This window comes from Drosophila mojavensis, unplaced genomic scaffold (genome assembly GCF_018153725.1).
Source record: "Drosophila mojavensis isolate 15081-1352.22 unplaced genomic scaffold, ASM1815372v1 contig_277, whole genome shotgun sequence".
In the NCBI taxonomy this organism is placed as follows: domain Eukaryota; kingdom Metazoa; phylum Arthropoda; class Insecta; order Diptera; family Drosophilidae; genus Drosophila; species Drosophila mojavensis.
Genome location: NW_025318822.1, coordinates 3,122,151 through 3,144,849, shown reverse-complemented (window position 1 = coordinate 3,144,849; position 22,699 = coordinate 3,122,151). Strand labels below are relative to the sequence as shown.

Genomic DNA, 22,699 nt, shown 5'->3' with positions numbered 1-22,699 from the left:
ACGCCAGCTGCTATTGACAGACAAATATGATTGATATTATTTTTGCCTTGTTTCTTATTTATTAAAAATTTAAACCAATTCTTCTTGAAGAAAATGATTAGTTATCATAAAAATGCAAAATATATTTAAATGCTCTCAATACATTTATTGCTGTATATTTCAACAGTCATTAATTGACTATGTTTTTTTACAGTATTAAAAAATTATACTTAATAATTCTAATTAATAATTAAGTATTATATCATTTAATTTAATCACCAATAATCATAAATTTCGATTATCATTCCATTTATTTCTATAAATTCAATTCGATCCGAATAGTTACCCCAATTAACTAATAGCTCAGACACCTATCGTAATGTATCCTTAGTAAACACAGCAATTTAAGATATTACAGAGACTGACTTTAGTTGCCTGGGGAATATTTAAAGTACACCAGCTAGTCTTGACGTTATTTATATTCTTCGCAGCTCTTAAACTTTTACACTTAAATCATATCTGCGCTTATTGTTTTACCTGCAACTGTTGTTGCTGTTGTTGTTGTTGTTGTTGCACGTTGTTTGGCTTGAAGCTGGGCAGCGCAGAGCTGCGCTCTTATTTACCCCTTTGGCGCTCGGCTTGGCTTATTCAAGTGTGGCTTTTCCATGTGCACACTACGGAGTCACTTTGACCTGCATGTTATTCATGGCTAAGCACACATATCCGCGCGCATACAGCGACGCAGCAGCTAGCCCTGTCCTAGAATATAATACCGACAGTCAAGCCAACAATTCGGTATACTGTGCACATAGCAAAGAAAAGGCGTTGGCCTGGACGCGGGCATGGGCGTGGTCGTGGGCTTGGGCTTGGGATTGGGATTGGGCTTGGCTCGGGCGTGTGGGACTTTTACGCTCTAAGCTGTGCTAAACATTCCCTAAATATATTTTGCAACAGCTCCACCTCCACTCCACACACGAGATAAGCGCCATACATGCCATGACCAGGAGGACAAGGACGCGCCGCGAGGGGCGGGCGGCTGCGCGCTGCAATGAAACTTTTTGCACCTGCATATTTTTCCGAAACTATTCACAGTTGATTTTTCACCTGATGCTTTTCACGGTGTAGCGCTCTTGCCTGTGTGTATGTGTGCCTATGTGCGTGTGTATGTGTGTGTAGGTAAGTGCTTAAAATATTTGTCTGCCCGGCTGTTTGTGAAGCTGTGGCATGCCTGGCATCCCGTCCAAATGTCTGACTGCCCAACGAATGGGTCGCTTTATAGGACTCAAGTTAAATGCAGTGCCGCTGCCTCAACCGAGCCATGTGTATTGGTCCAGTGCCCCATTAGAAACAGGCCAGTGCATTGGGCGCCAATTATTTAATGGCTTTCACGACACATAGATTGCAAATGCACAAGACTTTCGAAGTCATTTAGAAAGCCATTTGCGTTCATTTTGCATTTCATTGCAATATTTATATATTGACTTGGCTCAAAGAACTAGAAAATAATAATAGATTATGTGATATACAAAGTTCCCATAGCACACTTTTTATATGCTTAAGAAACTAGGCAAATACACAATTAATAAAAATCACCTATATATACCTTTTAGCCCTTTTGCTTTTGGGCCCGATATGCCGCCTGGTCCGCTCCTGTCGGCCATGCATATGTGCACAGATACCAGCTTGTGTTCAGACTTATCTATATGCATTTTATTATATAAGCTTCAGTATTAAATTGCCCAACTCACACGTTTACCTTTCCCCCCTCTGTTCCTCTTCGTTCACTCTTGTAGCTATGGTCTCCTGGGCGCCTCTGGCTGCGGCAAGACGACTCTGCTCAGCTGCATCGTTGGACGACGGCGTCTCAATTCGGGCGAAATTTGGGTGCTGGGCGGACGGCCGGGCTCGCCTGGATCCGGTGTGCCCGGTCCGCGAATTGGCTACATGCCACAGGTGAGTCGAACTCCATGTGCTGCCTGAATATTTCATGCGCTTTTTATTGCCCTGCCGCAGTTGGCTTCGTGGCTCGTAACTAAATTAAATAAATGCAATAAAACGTTAAAAGCCAGAATACAAAGAAAAAAAAAAAAAAAAAAAACAGCCACACACACACACACACATAAATAAAACAGAAAACAGAACAAAGGCCGAAAATAAAAAATAAAAAATTAAACTTTTAAATGCTGCAAAGCATAGAAGTTTTAATTTCGACAAAGCGCAGTAATATTTTCAGTCCCCGAGGCCCATAAAGCTGCATCGGCGAGCAGTAGGCAATGGAATTTGCATTCGCTCGTGTTTCGCGCTCGCTCTATAATTCGCTCTGAATTCCCATTTTGCAGGATTTGGCTCTTTATGGGGAGTTCACAATGCGCGAGACTTTAATCTACTTTGGACTTATTTCGGCCATGCCCCGCAGCGACATCGAGGATCGCACCGAATTTCTGCTCAAATTGCTCAATTTGCCGAATGCCTCGAAATTTGTCAAGAATTTGAGCGGTGGACAGCAGCGTCGCGTGAGTCTGGCCGTCGCTCTGCTCCACGAGCCGGAGCTGCTCATATTGGATGAGCCAACAGTGGGCGTGGATCCGGTGCTGCGACAGAGGTGAGTATGAATGAGGAAGGAAATGATGCCCGCATGCTTTAATGCAATAATAAATAAGAATACATAGATTTATTTTACTACTAAAAATTTATTAAAATAGGAAAAGAGACTGTTAACTGTTAACTAAATATACAAAATTCCATGGAATTAAACTGGAAATCATTTCAGTTCATTACAGTTTTAATGAGAAAATCGAAATATGCTGTTGTGATTTTTCGCGAAAATATTATCCACGTAGGAAAATGAAAATTGGGAAAAGGGAAAATGTAAATTGGAAATCAGATAACTCAGAGACCAATGCCACAAAAAGCTACGTTTCATATAATTATTTTCCTTACACACGAGCACAAAGCGACTGCGTGGAAATGCTGCCGAAATGTCACACCAAATTTCATTTCATGCAAGAGCTTTAAGCCAGATTCAGACTAATTGATTGATAATTTGAAATTAATTTTTAGTAATTGAAGAAAGTTTAGCCCCATAGGCAAAAATCATATTCAATTTAGGTAATCTCATATATAATTTTTTTTTATTTTTAATTTTGTGGCAGACCAAGCCTGGGGAAAATAAATAAATAATATATTAGCAAATCTGAATTTGTAATTTAATAATATGGTATATATCTAACTAATACCATTTGATTATAGGTTTAGCAACAACATTTTCAGTTCGATTAAATATTGTTTTAATTTATGGTGTTTGCAATTTGCATTTATATGAAAATTGAAAATTTTCCATTAGAAATTAAATCTTGTTTTTGTATTTAATCCATCTTTAGTTAACATTTAATTTGTGTGACATATTTATCGATGACTTCTAATAAGCTCTTTTTATCGTTACCAGCATTTGGGATCATTTGGTGGACATCACGAAAAATGGACACACTACTGTGATAATCACGACGCATTACATCGACGAATGTGCCCAGGCTCACGTGGTAAGCTCACATGCGATATTTAGTTGGGGCTGGTCTGGGAAAGGGGTGGAAGTGGGGGTGGGTGCTGAGAGGATAGTGTCAATGGCTTTTTGGCGCCCACGCATTGTTTGCTCGCTTGATTTATAGTCGGTGCTTGCACGTCTATTTGTAATATGCGGCGTATGAGCAACATTATGCGCTTCAGTTGGCATCGGGCTGGCAAAGGTGAAAGCTCAGCTGTCGAGGGAGTTGGCCATAAGTCTCTGCGCAGCGGCTGCGCTTATCAGCTCAAGCTCAAGTGTGCGCTGTCAACACGCGGCGCTAAGTGCTTCCTTCAGTTGGCCCATGAATGCGGCAGCGGGGCTTGCCCCAGCATGTGGGACTGGGGCTGCTTGGCAAATTTGTATCCTGCGCAGGCTGCAGCAAATCTGAGTCCTCTCTCGCTTGAAAAAATCACAATATCACTGGCCGTGCCGTTGTTGACCCATGGCCATGGCACGATTTACCAGGCATTTCCGAGCGAGACACATTGCAAAATTTACTTCAGATTTATTGGTGTTGCCAATGCGAGGCTCCATAATCAGCCAAAGACCTCGAGACTGAGAGATGGCGAGCTAGTGTGAATCCCTCTTTCTGTGCACATCCCCAGCTAATGCGTGTGGCAGACAATGAACTGTGCGTGCGACCGACAGTCGCAGCAAAATATGAAAAAGAAAAACAAGTAAAAGAGATGGAATACTCGGAAAATACTGAAATAAAGCGTGACAAAGCGCACAAAGCAAACGCCCGTCACAATGGACACTTAGATAGACAGATATATAGACAGACCGACAGATACCCAAGCGACACGCACAGGATATGAACACACTCACACGCTCGCACATAGAAAACAAACAAATCCTCGCACACAGACACGCACTTATGCTGGTCAGGTCCGTGCGGAAGCTGAGCTAAAGCCGAGACAAGATTGATGCAAAAGCAAGGACCTTAAAGAGTTGCACAGAGTTGAGGAGGAGCAGGAGATAAGCCCGACGACACGTGTATACACTATGCCAAGCATATGAAATCAACGAGAATGATTGATAGCCCAGCGATTAATAATATTGCAAAACACTGATTTATTTGGGTCCTTATCAACACTTAAATGGCACCGAGAGCCCTGCAGCCACAGCCGCAGGCCTTGATTTGATTTCTGTTTACATTTCATGCTGTGTGGGTGACTTTTGAAGACAGAATGAAAATAAAAAACAAAACAAGTTTCCTCTTAAACATTAATAAGAGCAGCAAAACTAAAAGTCTTTCCCCTCCCTCTTGACATTTCGCTGGATTCAATAACAAACAAAAAACTCTCATGAGCTAAGCTGTAAATCCCTACCGTCTGCACAACATTTTAGTAAACGGCTTAAAAATTCTTGTTGTTATCGATTTTTGTTTTGTCTCAGATAAAATCGAATTATATACATGATATATATGAGGAAAGTGAATTTAAATCCATTTGCATGAAATCATATTAAATTATGTAAAGCTGCTTATAAATCTGAGCATTCGCCATCAGAGTCAGCCCATCAGCTCGTTAGCCAGTGGCTTCACTGTACCTGCCAAGCACGCGACAATTGAGCCCTCGCCGCCTCCTGCCTCCTGTCTGCCTGTTGGCAACAGCTGTTAGATACTTGTCGAGCCACAAGCAGGAAGATACGCCCTCGCACGCACTCTGTGGCGTGGTGCTAAAGAGTTATGGGCAATAAACGAAATCATTGTGCGATTTTGTTTGCCACAGAACGTGCCGGCAACCTGGAGGCTAGTCCATAAAACAAGGCCTCGGGCTGCGGGCTCAGTCAATCCAACCGCAATGCGTAACCCATTGAAATGTATCTTTAATGGCAATTGTTGTACAGTATTTGAGTTCTTAAAAAGTGAAACAGCTAAAGAACGCTCGCACACACACACACACACACACACTCACACACACCCACCCACAACTGCCCATGTGCGCAACACAGTTTCGCTCGACTTCTATCTGTGTGGCAATTTTGGTGACAGTGTTTAATTGCTCATATTGAACACGTGTTGTCTCCGGCTCTGACATCAGGAAGAGGGCTAGCAGGAGGCAGGCAGGCAGCAGGCGGCAGCAACAACAGGAATAACACGAAGTCCGCTTAGATTGCGCACGCTTGAGTCGACCACTCGTATTATGGCCGGCAGCAAATTGCTTTTTCAGCATTGTCACTTTTTCGTGCCACGTTTTTGCTTTGCCGCAGGTTGCGCAATGCTCAGCGCAGGGAATCCTGCTCGAAGCAGCCGTCGCAGTCCTGCACTCGCCCATATTTTTCGCCAATTCTGCACGTCACTTGGACTTCAGTTGTCGTGCGACTAACTTGTCTAACTGGCCGGTGGAACTTCGTCAGTTTCTTTTTCTTTTTTTTTTATTGTTTTTATTTCGGGTTTGTTCTCCTTCTGCTTCCACTTCTTCTCTTCCTTTTTTTTTCGTGTGTGTTCTTTTATTGTTGACTCAACAGAATTGCGTGCTGGCATCCAAAGAGCGTATGCATGCACACAAAAACACTTCCTGTAATATGTGGACATCTAACACACACGCACACACACACATATATTTACTTCTTGACTGGGTTTCCTTTCGCGCTGATTGAGTGAGACATATTCATCGACACTTACCTGGCCAGCCCTTTGCCTGCTTTGGGCCATTTCGTTTGAATTGCACTCGTCGTCTAGCTGACGTTTAAAATTTATTATTATTGCAAGCCATGCAATTTATTAGCTGTAAATGCATTGCCCTGGCAAATATATGGCGCCTGTCGCTCACAGAATATAGGATAAGTTATTTGAACTTCGATTCGCTGTTAAGCATTGAGCTCAATCATAAACTTGATTGCTGTATTAAACTTAAAGTGTTGCTATTAAATTCGATATTATTTATGAATTATAAAAACTCCTTTGCGAAATATTAATGAGTCTTGCGAATCGACTGACAAATAGATTCTATATGAGTTGCCTGGAGACATGGCAAATCGTTTCAAGCTGAGCTATTATCGAGAACAAAGCGTATATATATATAAATATATATATATATTTTTTTTAACTTTTAGTATACAAGCAAACGTGACACAGATTCAGTACTGTCCGCATTTATTACTGCGACCCAAATGAGCTTTACAAAATGATTAAACTAGCTGATTGCTTGCTGTATGAATTATTTTTCGCACATTTTTGTGCACGTCTGCATTTGAATGGCAAACGAAAAGTAACTGGCCTGCGCTGCGTATACGTAATCAATTTTGATATCGTTAGCTCCGTAGGCAGCTTACTGCGCTGTAATGCGATGACTGCAGCGCCATATTAAAATGTCAATCAATTCGACCGCAATTCGCTCTCTCAGACATTCCAGCCGCTTTGCTGGTCTCATTTTATTTGATATTCCTCAGCTTCAGCAATTATTTAACTGTCCATTTGCATTTTTGGTCTTGGCATTAAAAAACAATTCTCCTCGTTCTTCTCTCCTCTGAATGTATTTATTCATTTTATGCTATGAAAAGGCAACATGCGGAAAATTACGCGACAAAAAGGAAGTGCAACACACAGAAGAGACAGAATGTACTATTAAAGGAGACTAGATTGAAGGAAACAAAAAAAAGTAAAGGAAAGCAAGCGGCAACCAGCAAAAATGCAGAAACAGAAGCAGCTCGGAGTGTCTGTTGGTGTCACTTGCGGTGCGAGGGGGGATCGTAAAGTAGTCTCAACAATATATCCATCAAATGTCGTTACGCTCCCTGATTTCATTTATTAGAGCAGAAAGTGCTTCACATACAACTGGGTAATGCCAACGGGACACCGACACCCCTGTCCGCCCATCAGATGCGCGTGCTATTCGGCGTATACGCGATTTCATACGACTGCCGCTTTTTGTGCTGGCCGACGATTTCCCATGAGCCAAGCCAACGTTGACATTAAATTTAGGAGCAATGTCTGTCAAAAGAGAAAAAAAAAAAAAACAAAGAGAAATAGAAATAGAGAAAACAAATTGGAAAGGACCAAACAAGGACAAAGCGCAACACTGTGACAGTCAGACCGACCTTTCGACCGACAGACTGACTGACCGACAGATTGACAGAGCTGCCACTAGCTTTAATTTCTGCTGCAGGCAGCCTGGCCTCAGCTGACTTCAGAGGGGGTCGAGCTGGGTGGCCAATGAAGCAAATTGCAGGCGTTGATGCTGTGTCATAATGTGGCGGCAGCCTTTGATGTGGGTCATTCCCCTTATAGGCATTTACGAACATGTCTAAGCCCGGCGTCTCTGTCAGCAGGAAGTGCTTAAAAGCGTGAAAAGTAATTAAGGCGAGGAATATACGAAGCGAGGGAGAGTGTTTTCGTGGGAAGAGACTTTGATCATGTTTGCAGTGGAAATCGCAATATGGTTAAAAAATTAAATTATATAAATTCCTTAAATTGCAAGCAAGTATAAAAGGAAACATATTTTATGCAAGACAAGAATAATGCAAGAATAAAAAGAAATAGTTAAGCAAATGCATTTTAAATAGCCGCCTCAAACAATTTTGTTTGAGTCAACTGCTTAAGCTTCTATTCTCTCCATGTGTATGCAAATAGGTCCAACCCATTCATGCAATATATGGAAAATGCAAAAAATGCCTTGGGTAACGCCCATGCGCCTTCCTCGTATATCATTTTTCAATTTCCGCTTTCATGCGAGTAAAAAAGTCGAGAGGCAAATGGTCCAAGCTTTGGGCAGAAAATTTAATACACTTTCGAGACCTTAATGCTTTATATATAGTAGATAATTAATAAAAATAAAATTAGCTAAATTAGCTTTAAATTCCGTAGTAAAATGTGTGTTAATTAAATATAAATATACATAAGAAATCAAAATTTTTGTCCATCGAAATTTCCTATGTTTCCCATTAGTCCTTCTCTCTCTCTCTCTCACTCTCTCACTCTCAACAACAGATAGGATCTTATTAGCTACATATGTTAATATAAACCGTATATACTTAATGTTCATCCAACAAGCTCACTATGAGTGTATAACAAATTTCGAGGCAAGATAATATTAGCTGCTGCTAGGGCAAAGAATATGAAAGGAATTATTTATGGCATGTGGAATTCAGACCTATATTAAATGCTGATCACATCGAGGGCCATAAAAGTGCAATTGCCGGGGCGGGTAGAGTTGGTGCCTCGCCTCTGCATCGGCATTCAATTAGGAAGTTAATTGGTCGCTCCATAGACGAATTACCAAATACAACAGCCGATGGGCATGCCGGAGGAAACAACCGATTTCCGAAAGACTGAAGACTGAATCAAATCAAGCAGCAAAACTTTTCTAACTAGCCACAGTTTGTTCGTGTGCTCAAGAGTGTGTGTGAAATAGCTTTTGTGTGTGTGCGTGTGTGTGCGTGTGTGTAGCATATTTCGCATGAAATCTCCATGTGCAGAAGCAGGAACTAGCGCTGTATCCACTCATGTGCATGCCTAATGAAGCCATCCAGAGCCCAAGAATTGATGAGCCAGCAGTTGGCTATGAAGATGTTGGCCAAGTTTTATAAAGGCGGCAAACTTTGACGGCCAAACTGAGGGCGCTCAGCCAGTCCACTGCGTTAGACTGTGTGCTGGAACAACATCCTGAGCTGGCCTAATATGTTGCTCTGTATGCCTGGTCATGTACGACACAGAAATCAATTAACTTAATTTCCGCACGTTGTGACAAAGTGGCTGGGAGATTAGCTGCCAGTAGCACGAGGGGGGCGGCGCCGAAGGACAGTCAATAAAACTTTTCAACAACAACAACAACAGGATGTGCATAATTCTGCCATTGTGCGCACACAAAAAAACTTTTTGCCCAAACAAGCCAGGAATTGACAATGCACAGCTCAACCTGAATCGGACCGAGAGCAGGGCGAGCGGGGCGTGGGTGGAATCTACGATTCGCTGTCAAAGTCAAAAGTTGAATTTACTTGGCGACACTTTTCCCTCAAATTTGAATCAATTTAACTCGAGAATTGTTGTCCTTGCAGATTGGTTTGCTGCGCGGTGGCAAAATGCTTGCCGAGGAGTCGCCCGACTATCTGCGCCAACAGTACAACGCCGACTCGCTGGAGGATGTGTTCCTCAAGCTCTCCGTCATGCAGAACATGGGCAAGCGTCGGCGCTCGTCCATTGCCCAGGAGATTGTGGAGCAGGTGACGGTGCCGGCCATTTCGAATCCGGCGCTGGACATGTCCGATGAGCAGCATGCCGCGGAGATCTCAGGCGAGTTCGGCGATAATATATCCATGTCATCAGCGGCACGAGATCCCATTAGTAGCACAGCGCCCGCTGCACCGCCGCTGCCGCCAGTGGAGGAGATGAAAACGTCGTTCTGGTACAATTTGCATGTGATGCAGTCGCATCATCTGCATGCGCTCATCTGGAAAAACTTTCTGTGGATGATACGCAACGTAGGGTAAGTAATTGGCCAGCAAATCAACATGACTATCTACTGACTAACTAACTGATTCGCCTCCAGAATAATGCTGTTCATAGTGGGTCTGCCGGTGGTGCAGATATTGCTATTCTGCTATGCGATTGGCCATGATCCCACTGGCCTCAAAGTGGCCGTGGCGAATCACGAGATGACCGAGGAAATGATTATGCAACAATTCTGTCCAGTGCACACCGGATGCAATCGGACCATGCTCAGCTGCCGTTATCTCGATATGCTGGTCAAGAACAAGAGCATGGTTGTGGTGAGTACATGCCATGCAAATTACCTTGGGGCCCACCCAGAGGGGCGGGGCAGATGCTGTCGTTGCTGGCTCCTGCTTAAATTGTGCAATGCGAGCCGGACCACAAGTACAATAACCACTCATGTTACAATTTTCTGCTGCTGCTGCTGTTGTTGCTATTGCTTATTGAAGGACGTCGAGACGATGGTTCGACCCTGCCGGCCATTCGTGTAATTTATTTCAATTTGTGTGGACAGCAAAGCTGGTCGGCCACCGTGTGCATGCTTCTCAATCTACTGCACACTGCGTCTGCCCGCCCCTGGCTCGTGTTGCCGGACTCCTAAATCAAGTGCCTGACTCCCAGAGCCATATCCAGATTCCCCCCTTGGAGTTGGCACCGTCTTGGCTGCTGTTGCTGTTGTTGTTGCTCCTGCCTTTGGTGTTGGCGCACACAAATTACAGCTGCTTATCTTTGGCAACAGCAACAACAGGCTGACTGTCTGACTGTCTCTCTGTATGGCAGTATGGCAGTTGGCCACTCGGCCAGTTGGGCAGTCGGCTGGCTGGTCGAGATCATCAATAAATTTACTGGCTGTAGGGCAAAAGTAGTAGTTGAAAGCCAGCCCCAGTGCAAAAGACCCCTCCTCCTGCCCCTCATGACAATTTATTGCAAATTACGCTTCAAAAACAATGCCTTCTTCTTGCGCAAATTTGGAACCAGAAAAGACATCGAAGCTTTGAACTAGGCTTATTAGACTTGTGAAGTGTGTGTGCCCTTAATACACTATATATATTTCTAAAAATTCATATTCATTCCTTTTGAATGACTTTTCATTTTCATGCCTTCCTGCGCCAGTCTTTAATAATTGCTAATTAGTAATTAATCACCTGGCAGCAAAGGAAATCAATCAAGATTAACGAATAAACTTTGCTGCAACATCAATAGTAAAGTTTGACCGCCAAGAAGTAAATTGAGAGCCCGAGGCACGACCTGTTTCGACAGTTGCTGCGAAATTAGTGTTTTTCTTAAAAGAAACAAGAACGAAATTATTATAATAACAATAAAAATAAGGCAACCGAGCTGCAACAACAACAAACCGCACGCTGCCAACTGCCAATTTGCGAAGTCAGGCTGGGGGCGAAAACTTTTATGTAGGCTGGAATATTGAAAAGCCCGGTCAACCGCCAACGTTCCCTTATCACTCTTAATTTGTTCAAATTTCAGCTAAGATAAAAAATAGAATAAAAGACGAATACACGACTGGCGTATCTCCATAGCGCATCTGCTGTTGGTCCCAAAAACTGGCTGCGCCTTTTCATTTTTTTTTTTATTTTAATTTTTTTTTTTTTTTGTCTGCGTCCTGCTCATTGTGTCTCCCTCACCTTGTTGTTGGCGAACCCAAAAGTTAATTTTGCGCAATGAACAGCATATCAAGCAGCCATCAGCACGTGGCCAGCAGCACAACAACAACAACATGCAGCCGAACAATACCCACGCAATTCCGTTTACCCCTCGGCGCCCCCAGCCTTGTGGCTGCCTTTGGCATTTGAAATTTGAATTTCTTGCTGCTTCGACCGTTGCCCGCGTATTGACAGCCTTTCAATAGTTGGCTACGCTCACTTTTTTTTTTTTTTTTTTTTTTTAAGCAGACACAAAGTCACTACAATAAATAGCAGCAGACAGTAGCGGCTTCTGGTGGCTCCCTCAACTGAAAAAAAAATAATATTTATATTTTTCTCTTTAATATTTTACTAAGTCTCCGCTTGCTTTGTGGTTTGTCTAGATCAAAGGCAGCAGCCCGTCCCTATCTTATCTGAGAGGCGACCCTTTCACCACAACCCGGGGCGCCGAGCCCGAGTCAAAGGCAGCCCCTTAACAGCCCCGTTGGCACTTTTGGCTTTTAATTTATGTCGAAAATTGCACAACGTATTGTGGGCGGGGCTCCAATTGTTGTTGTCGCTGTGGCTTTTAATTAAAAGTTCATTAGGCGTGACAACGCTGCTCATTAGACGGCTTTTGCCGCGGGTCTAGAGCCGCAGCTGGAGCTGGGGCAAAGTGCAGCGAGTTTATTGTGTGCACTTGATTAGCGACAAGCTTTAGCTTAAAGTGAAGCACCTTCTCTATGTCGCTTTATTTTATGGGCAGAAAATAAGCAAACAAAAAATGAAGTGTAAGCAAAAATGCCATAGCTTTGCCACAAAGTTTTTACCTGTTTGTGTCTCCAGCTCATTTGCGTAGGGCTGCAACTTGGTCTATTCTGAAAGCAGAAGCTGTTCGCCTTCCTTGCCTTGCCCCCATCTCATTCGCCGTCCAAGTTGAGTTCATTTGCGCATAGTTTGTGGCTCAAGTTTGTCATAAACAATGTTGATCTTAGGGTTCAGCCAAAGCATAAAAGTTGTCAACTCTGCTAAATTGATTGCCTCTTGTTGCGACAACTCTCGGCTCCCTGATTGAGTTTGTTGCGCATAAATTAAATGTCTTTAGTTTGATTGTTATATATCTTTATTCGGCTAGCCCTTGTACTATGTATTAACTGAGGATAGTCACTAGCTTAGAACTGCTCACATCTATTGATTGAACTGTGAAGTGTTTTGTTGCTGCAATACATTTAGGCATGCCCCCCAATTAGATGCCGAAATTATTTAATTGACATCTTGATTCAAGCTGGCAGTAAATTCTATAAATTTACTAAAATTATGTAGGCCAAGTTTTGGGCAAGTTGGTTCGATTAAGCATTAAATTTCATGGAGTTTATCGACGTGTTCAGCTGTACAACCACAGGCATGCCCTCAAGATGTGCTCATAACTACATACGTATGTGTGTGTGTGTGTGTGTGAGTATATTCGTGTAAATGACTTCATTTGTCCAAACATTAGTGTAGTAATTCCGTAAATTTCACGCCCATTGTTCCAGTCTCCCTCTCGGTTTAAATAGAAGCCCCAAAACTGCTAAGGCTTAGCCCAAATACAAATGCCAATACATGTGCCAGTATTTATTGGTGTTGTCCTGGCCGTTGTTGTTGCTGATGCTGCTGTCTGTGGGTTATTCCATGTACATAAGTGGCTGCCAAAACTTTGGGCAAAGTTGCGGCCCTGAAAGTTGCCCGAACCAACATAATCAATGTAGGAGCGCTTACAAGCACTGGCACTGGCACTGGCTTAGGCCCAAGGATATGCGGGGCGTAAATTTCTGAAACAGCTTTACTCTCTGCATACAGTTCATTATTTATTTTTTGTTGTACAGCACCGAGGCTGAATACAACAAAGAAAAAAATGATCAACGGAATGAAATTGTAAAAGATAACATAAACATATTGTTGACAACGGCAACAATAACGTTCGCTGGCAAAAGGCAAAAGGAAAAGGCGCAACGCACAAAAGTAGGCAACGCATTTTGTGCCGCGGCGCTGCCTTAAGGATCTGCGCTCCTTTGTTGCTGCTGTTTACAGAATTTATCGCTTGTCGCAAAGTACGCACATTAATTACGTGGAGTTACTTTTATTGTGCGCGCAACAACGTGCAACACACAGGGCGACAGGAAATGAAGCGGGATACTGTTACACTCGCCCAGCTACAGCATACAGTTACAGTTACAGCTACAGTTACAGTTACTAACAGTTAGACTGTAACTGTCAGCCATAACAAAGCGGGAGCCGCACCGGGAAAGTGCCCATAGTTATATAGGCGAGTCTGACATGCGCTGCTCAAGAATTACTGACACGACACGGGCTTTTAATTGCAATACAACAACAACAACAGCAATACTGATATACCCGCTCCCCTCTGACAGTTGCATTGACTTTTCCGGCTAATTGAATGAGTCATTACTGACTGTTGACTGACTGCTGGCATATTATTTATATATTCGTTCAATTGTTTGGTCTCTCACAGAAATACGTCAGCGACGATGAGGCGGCATATGAGGAGGTGCGTCGCGGCTATGCCTGGGCCGCCCTCGTCATGCAGCCCAACTACACGGATTCTCTGGTCCAGCGCGTCGAGGATGGACGCTATGCTGACGATGCCACGGTGGATGCCTCCGACTTGGGCGTGCGCATGGATTGGTCCAGTAAGTTTATTAATTTGCGAACATTTCTCTCAAGATATTCAAAAGTATTTGAAAATTAATTAACAAAGTTTTTGCCAATTCAATAGCGCTGAATGATTTATGTTTATATATTTATATATATTTGCTTATTAGTGTCAAAATTAAACTTGAAAACATTTCTTCATGTTAACTTAAAGTTTTGATAGTTTATATTTCTCTTGCTGTTAATTAATATATTATACAATATATCTGTATTTACTTTGGATATTCGGTTACCGTATAAAAATAGAAAATATTATATATATAAATTGATTTCTCCCTCTCTCCCTTTCAATCGCAGATCAACAGATATCAACGCTTCTCTATCGCGACCTGCAGTACACGTTTTTCAACTTTTTGGAGGACATGCTGAGTGAGTGCGATTTGAATCCAAGGCTGGGAACTGTGCCCGTGCACTGGGCGCAGCCCATTTACGGCGATCGGAATCCGAATTTCACGGACTTTGCGGCCCCGGGCGTCATACTGACCATCATATTCTTTCTGTCGGTGGCCATCACATCGGGCGCGATGCTAATTGAACGCAACGAGGGCATGCTGGAGCGCTGCCTGGTGGCTGGCATAACGGGACCAGAGATTTTGCTGTCGCAGGTTGTCACGCAGTTCACGGTGATGCTCAGTCAGACGGTGTTCGTGCTCATTGTCAGCTTCTACTTCTTTGAGCTGACGCTGGTGGGCGATATCTGGCTGGTGGTGGCACTGTGCATACTCAACGGACTCTGCGGCATGAGCTTTGGCTTTGTCATCGCCTGTGCCGTCGACACGGAGCGCACGGCCACCTACGTGGCGATGGGCTCGTTCCTGCCCATTGTGATGCTGTGCGGCATTATTTGGCCCATCGAGGGCATGTATCCGCTGCTTCAGTTTGTGACCGCCTTCCTGCCGCTGACAAAGCCCACGGAGTCGATGCGCTCGATACTGCAGCGCGGCTGGGGCATGGACAATCCCGCTGTCTACAATGGCTTCATTTCCATCTCGTCGTGGGTGCTCGTCTTCCTGGTGCTCACCATTTTGCTGCTCAAGTTCAAGAAGGGCTAGAGTCGGCAGCGCCCCGTGCGATTGCCCATGATTTTACTAGGTCGTAAGGGTAGCTCTTAGTCGTCCATTAGCCTAGCGAGTGTATGTCTCTTGTACAATGTGTTAGTCACACTAATTATTTGATATAAACGTAGACCTAAGGTTCCGGACGTCACATATTCATGGAAAGTTGTGCCTTTTACTCTTAAGGTTCCATACCAGCTTCACTCATCCTCTTACACCCAATCCAGCAATTACTTATGCCCATGCTCATACATATTACACACACTGGTCTATAAAAAACACGTACATGTATTGTGATTGTGAAAATGAAAATTAGTTTTAGTAGCTTAGAGTATTAAGCATTTCACACTTTAAAATGCAAAATTGGAAAGCAAATATACATATATACATAATTAATATTAATAAAATGTAAACTCCATATTTCACAACTATATAAATCAAATGCATTTTAAATTACATATTGCACAAATATTATACACATATGTGCAATATTAATATCTAAAAAATATATTTTTGCTCTTAAAAATGGTCATTTCACAATTCAAAATTCTATCAATTTCACAGACTTCCTCAACTTCTAAAGGGGAAACTAAAAGTACGTTGCAGTTCAAGCTTCATTGAACGAGCTTTTATCTCTTTAGATCAATTAGCTCTTTTGCTTTTCGAAATTTGTTGTGGCAGTTGCAGAGCTTGGAACATTTGCAGTCCCTGCACGCTGTTAGCCAAGGACATTCATTATAAGCCAAGATAGGTGGCTCATCTGACCCTTTCAATCAGCCTTTGATTTGGCCAATATTTATTTACAGAGAGCAGCTCCAATCACAGGTTGGCCCAAACAGCAATCCGTCAGCCCGGACGTTGGTCACATTCCCTCACCCGGTGCTCCAGCTGCTTCTTAAACATGCGCATTATTTGTAAGTGCAAGACCCCTGGCAGGAGCCGGGATTGAGAGTGGGTGGCTCAGCTGAGCTTCTGTGTCAGGCAGCTCGTTTTCGACACATTTCACATTTTGCGGCAAAATCAATTAAACCGGAAATGCTTGTCACAAGTGCTGGGAGAGAGCAACGTGGCCCGTGCCACACGTGCAGCATCCGCCCGGCACAAAAAATCAACTTAACAAGCGGACATAGTGGACGAGAGGAATGTGATGGGAGTTCAGCTTTTGTTTCTGCTCTTATGGTGATCGAGTGCAGGGGACATGAATTAGAAAAAGCAACGGACACACACACACACACGCACACACACCCTGGAGGTGGGGTGTTTTATATGCATATGTAGGTCAGCCTCTGACTGTGGACTTGGCAGACCATAGCAGGAACTTGTAACGTGCTCCACATGTCGTCCGTTTCCGTGACTCGAACGAGAACTTGTTATAGGACTACGACTTGGATTGAATGTACCACTGCCAGTGCGATGCCCATGCTGCCACTGCTGCCCTCCATCCATCTCCATTTCTGCTTTTAAGCCGCCTACAGCAGCCATCTTCCATCAGCTCAATGAGCTGCCGTTGCAAATGATTCAATCAGGCTATGCGCAGACGACGCCCCGACCTTCCTGACCAAAACGTGTGTATTTCGAGCTGGTATCAGTCGGCACTCGGCAGCATTTGCTATTAATTTTTTTCACATTCGTTTTGATGTGTTTTTGTTGTTGTAATTGACGTTTGACTGCCCTCAGTGATTCCTCGAGTGTAGCTAACGGTTCAGCGCTGCTGGAGAAACTCATTTTCATTCATGTTCATGTCCATGTTGCCAGCGCTGCTTTCCACATAATTGAAAGCTCAAACTTTTCGACTTGCCGCTGAATTAATTTCTCAACTTCATAATTTCACGTGCTCCGTGAAGCCGTCATAACAGCCATACAGACAGCGGGACAGCCAACACTTACTCAGTCAGTCAGTCAGTCAGCCAGCCAGCCAGCCAGCCAGATGTCTACAATGGCTCTTTGTTTGTGGCTGCTCCTTTTGCTGCACTCGCGCTGGGCTGAGCTGGGCTGGGCTCCTTCAGATACTTTGGCTCGTCTGCGCCGTGAAGTGTTGCTGCTCCGCCAACTCGATGGCGTCTTAATTAATTGCTCAATTAATTTAATGTTCAGCCACCAACCGCCCCACACGCGCCCCGCCTCCATTAATCCACCCACCTCACCCACCTCACCCACCACCCCAGACACTTGTTCAGCATGCCAGCCATTTGCTTCGCTGCTCAAAATGTCAATTGTCTGTTCATTTCAATGGGCTTCACTTTTGCAAATGTCAACGCGCAAATGCTTTGTGCTGCTTGCCATAAATCGGTCTGTAAGCTCTCCCCTGCCCACCATTCCGCCCGCCCCCAGGAATATCCATTTTTGGGCCTGGGCGTGGGCCTGGGTGCGGGTCAAAGTGAAAGCCTTTAAATAAATAGCTCGCCATTTGCCATATTTGCGGTAGCATTCTGATAAATTGTAATCTGTTCAGGAATTTCAGTTAAAGTGTCCTTTTGGCAGCTTACAAAGTTTCAGGTGCTTGTTAAGGGCTTCTGTAAGATGAAACTTTTCCTGAATGTACTAAGGTATCCCAGAGCTGAAAGTGGTAGGCTCTCAGCCCTTTCCCTTTCCCTAAGCAGAACTTTTACATCTATTGAAAATATACAGTAATTAAAAATCGATAAGTAAACAACTTAGAAGCTGTTCCAACAGAGACTCATCTTGCAATATAAAATTGAGAAGTTTTCGAACTGCTAAAAGAAAGTTACGAAAAAGGAAAATAGGAATTACATAGCTATACACAAAGCTCAAAATTGTGTTTAAGTTATTTGGTTTGATAGAGAAATAGTTGGGAAGTTTTTGCTGTCCTAAAGCTTAAAATTAATTTGTTTCAAAATGATCATATTTATTAAAAACTGTAATTTAAAAGCAAAACATTATCATATTTATTATAAGCTGTAATTTAAAAGCCATATTGATAGAGAAATAGTTGGGAAGTTTTTGCTGTCTTAAAGCTTAAATATTTAATTTGTTGCAAAATAAACATAATTATTTAGTTTATTTCAATATTCAGCCATAACTGCAGAATAAACTGTAATTTAAAAGCAATATTGATTTTCAGCTCAAAAACACTTTCATCGTCCTTGCAGCATATTAATTAGTTCACTGTAGGTCACGTCAATCAGGGTTAAGTGCTTGCACCAACTCTCGACTGCCCTAGTTTTATCGCGTTTTCCGAAATATTGTGGTATATTGCCTTCCTTAATTTTCTGACATTGTCTTTGAACATTAATTGTTTCGGCTTGACCAGATTGCGAGTGTCAGCTGCACACGGCACGCAGCAGCCCGTTGACGGAGCAATCAATTTGCGATTGCCTCGATGGCAGTTGCATTGTGCCTGTTGTTGCATTATTTATGTGAATTAATTGCCACTTAATCAGCAGCGCTGTTTGTGTAGCTGTTTGTTTTTTAATAATTTTTCCATTTGTATCCCGATCTCTGTTTATTTGCCATCATCAATTAGCCCGCTCGCTACTGACAACTGCCAAATTCGGGGAGGGCTTTAATCATTTAAGCAATTACCAGGAATTGCGAGAAGCGGCGACAACAGGCCGTCTCACATATGCGGGCACTTTATTATTTTAATGACTGACATTAATTATTTGCGGTACATTATGAGCAATTTGTATAATTTACCAACGACACTACGACTAGCAACAACAGCAACAACAACAGCAATCAGTTCAGCATTTGCCGCTTCCTGTCTGCTGTTTGCTTGTGTTTTGCTTTTGCTGCTGCCTCCCGCCTGGCAAATTGTATAATGAAAATGTCAATCAATTTTCCCACGATTTGCCACCGAAGTACATGCTGTGCTGAGGTCCTGTTGCCCAGAAGCCACACACACACACACACACACACACACACACAGTCATATACTCACATCCAGCTGCCTGTCACACTCAATGCCAATTGCAAATTGAGTTCATCTGCTGGCGGCAAATATTGACATGACAGACACATTTTTATTTTATATTATTTGCATTTTTATTTCACTCTTTGCTTATGCTATGTACTCTCGTCATCTCTTCTGTATATCTTTCCCTATTTCCTCCTATATATATATATATATATTTTTTTTTTTTTTTGAATTTTTATTTTACTTCATCTTTGCTTTGGCTTGGCGCAGCAGCCAAGCCCCTAAGCGTGATGATGTTTTTATTATATCCTCAGCTGCTTCTTTTTCTTTTTTGCCTGTTCCTGACGTGTCTTTTGCTGACTGTCTACTCCTGTTTGCGCCGCGCCGGTAGCTGGGTGTGCGGCTCAAATGACATATTAATTTCCAATGGGGAAATGAAATAATATATAAATGAAGTCGTCGCCCCAGGCTGAGGCCCGAGGCTGAGACCCGAGGCTGATGTCGGCTGCTGGCAAGGCACTTAGACACACAATCGCATGCAAATAGCTGACGAAATCGAAATAAATATGATCAGACAAATCAACGCCTTTGTATATGGGCCGTGGGAGGGCGTGGCTGCTTGGTGCGGGCACACACATGCCATTACTCATACTCCGCGTGTGGCAGCTGCTTATGCAGCTTTGAAATTTGTTTGGCACACAAATTAATATGCCCACAAACACACACACACACTCACACACTTATATGCCCAAAAATTTTTGGGAAATTTCGCGTATTTGATGAAGTTGTTGCCAAGCGGAGATCTTAGCAAAAGATAATGCTGTCAGCACACCCACAGATAGAGGGAGGGAAAGTGAGAGGAAGAGGCAGATGGGAAGAGGACAGGTCCCAAGCGCCTTCATCAATCATTCTTCGACACGCTTCGCGCGCCTCTACGCGATGCCGCCAAGAAGTCAAGAACTGCTGATGGACGGACGCAGGGGATGCCAAATGGCTTTGGCGGAATGGCCCTCAGTCAGCGGAATCTACGCTCTGTCCGGACCTCAATTGAAAAGCACTTTCAAAAGCATAATAACGATAAATATTTTATTGTAATGTGTTTTGCAATGTTTACATGCCATCTACGTCTACCACACATGCGAGGGCAGCTTGACAACTTTAATAGAGTTGTCAAGTAAATTCGATCATTCACTTTACTTATTTTAGCTGCTAGCCAAGTTCTGTTTGTACGTAAAAACTTTTCAAATTAAAACTTGATTCAGTATTTTGTTTCCGTTGAGCGCTTTTCGGCTTTATAGTAAGTCTCAGGCGACCCTCGTTGCTCCCGTAAAGCTTGAACAGCATGTATTGCCAGTATTTTCCAAGGCATTGGCGGCTCCTGTAAGTGCTGCTCCTGCTGCCATTGCTGCGGCCTCTGGCTTTCAATGCAGAGCGCTCAATTTGCAGCCACTGCCAACAGTGACGCCGGCAGCGACGCCGGCAACGGCAGTAGCGTCGCTTTCACGCTGTTGCGCCCGCTTACGGGTAACACTTAATCGGCTTCCGGGGATATTTGGGATTTGGGGCGGAAACCCATTTTGTGTCAAGTCGCAGCGAGCGTTGCTGCTTTTCCTTCATCTACCTCGGTCTCTGCCTCTGCCTCTGCCCCAGCCTCTGTCGCGTTTTTGTTGGCCGCTTTTCATTTTGGGCATTTTGCTTGTCCTTTGTTTTGCGACAATTTGCAGCTTGCTTTTTTCTTATCCATACTTAAAATTAACAACAAAAGCAGGCATCTCAAAATGAACTACTTAGTTTTACTTGTTTTTCGCTTTCAGCTACAATTTTTTTCCTCGCTTTGCCGGCTGCAGCTGCTTGAGGCAAACATTACAACAATGAAGCCAATTCGCAGAGCCCACTGGCTGGCGGCCAGGGCAGGCCAGGCCAGGCGCACACATAAATATGTATATATTTTCCTTTCATTCCTTTGGCTGGCAGGAAGTACGTGCTAATGGCTCAAAAGCAAATGACACAAAACACGAGCATGAAATACGCCAAAAGTCAGCCAAAAGAGAACTCGCTAGCATTCTCATAAATACATAAAAATATATATATATATATGTGTGTTTGTGTGTTTGTTAGAGCCACGCCCCATACTAATAAACGCCGCAGGCTGTTGCTTACACACACACACAGAGAAACACATATGTATGTATGTGTGTGTGGGCCATTGAAAAATGTCGAGTATCTGGCACAGTTCACAAAAGGAGCAGCAGGCTCCATACTTGCGTCCCTTTATCTGGTAATTCGCTGCTAATGGCTCATTTGTGTGCACTCCCACAATTGCCGTTAGCTTAGTGAAAATACCAACAACAGGCAACCAGACCCCAGACCCCAGAGCCCAGGCCCCACGGCCATTTCCTCATTTTCCGTAATTTTTTCCTAATATTTATGATTTTTGAAATGCCAGCGCACTTGGCACTCGACATATTTATTACCCTCAATGAGTATTTGGATACTTTGGAAATATTGACAAAGTTGGCAACATCTTGAGAGCATTGAAACCCTCTCTTGTCAATACATTGCTTTCTTATGTGCTAATAATAAATCTTGAAACTTTTAATAAATACTTTAAGTTAATATAAATTTTCATAGAATATGTTTTGCAAGTTTTTTATAATATATAAATATAAATATAAATATAAATATAAATATAAATATAAATATAAATATAAATATAAATATAAATATAAATATAAATATAAATATAAATATAAATATAAATATAAATATAAATATAAATATAAATATAAATATAAATATAAATATAAATATAAATATAAATATAAATATAAATATAAATATAAATATAAATATAAATATAAATATAAATATAAATATAAATATAAATATAAATATAAATATAAATATAAATATAAATATAAATATAAATATAAATATAAATATAAATATAAATATAAATATAAATATAAATATAAATATAAATATAAATATAAATATAAATATAAATATAAATATAAATATAAATATAAATATAAATATAAATATAAATATAAATATAAATATAAATATAAATATAAATATAAATATAAATATAAATATAAATATAAATATAAATATAAATATAAATATAAATATAAATATAAATATAAATATAAATATAAATAAATATAAATATAAATATAAATATAAATATAAATATAAATATAAATATAAATATAAATATAAATATAAATATAAATATAAATATAAATATAAATATAAATATAAATATAAATATAAATATAAATATAAATATAAATATAAAAAAAAAAATATAAATATTTGTATATTAATTTTGTTTGCTTTGAAAAGACCAAATATGTTATTGATATATCCATAAAATATATCAAATTTCATTGCATTGTTTTTTGGATGAGCTATATATATAAATATATCGATAGGCTC

General features: G+C 41.8%; 1 protein-coding gene across 2 annotated transcripts in view; it reads left to right on the top strand.

Moving 5' to 3' along the window:
• LOC6574206 (ABC transporter G family member 20) overlaps positions 1–15,792 on the top strand; it is a 49,229-nt gene extending 33,437 nt beyond the window's left edge. The window contains exons 3-9 of one of the 2 annotated variants that reach the window (XM_032728971.2): positions 1,773–1,932; positions 2,319–2,581; positions 3,425–3,518; positions 9,542–9,969; positions 10,033–10,252; positions 14,124–14,301; positions 14,621–15,792. In XM_032728971.2, coding sequence (XP_032584862.1) covers positions 1,773–1,932; positions 2,319–2,581; positions 3,425–3,518; positions 9,542–9,969; positions 10,033–10,252; positions 14,124–14,301; positions 14,621–15,375 — 2,098 coding nt within the window. In that variant the 3' untranslated portion in view covers positions 15,376–15,792. The remainder of the gene's footprint in view (positions 1–1,772; positions 1,933–2,318; positions 2,582–3,424; positions 3,519–9,541; positions 9,970–10,032; positions 10,253–14,123; positions 14,302–14,620) is intronic. The other variant, XM_032728970.2, reaches the window with a different exon arrangement.
• Positions 15,793–22,699: the final 6,907 nt, after the last annotated feature.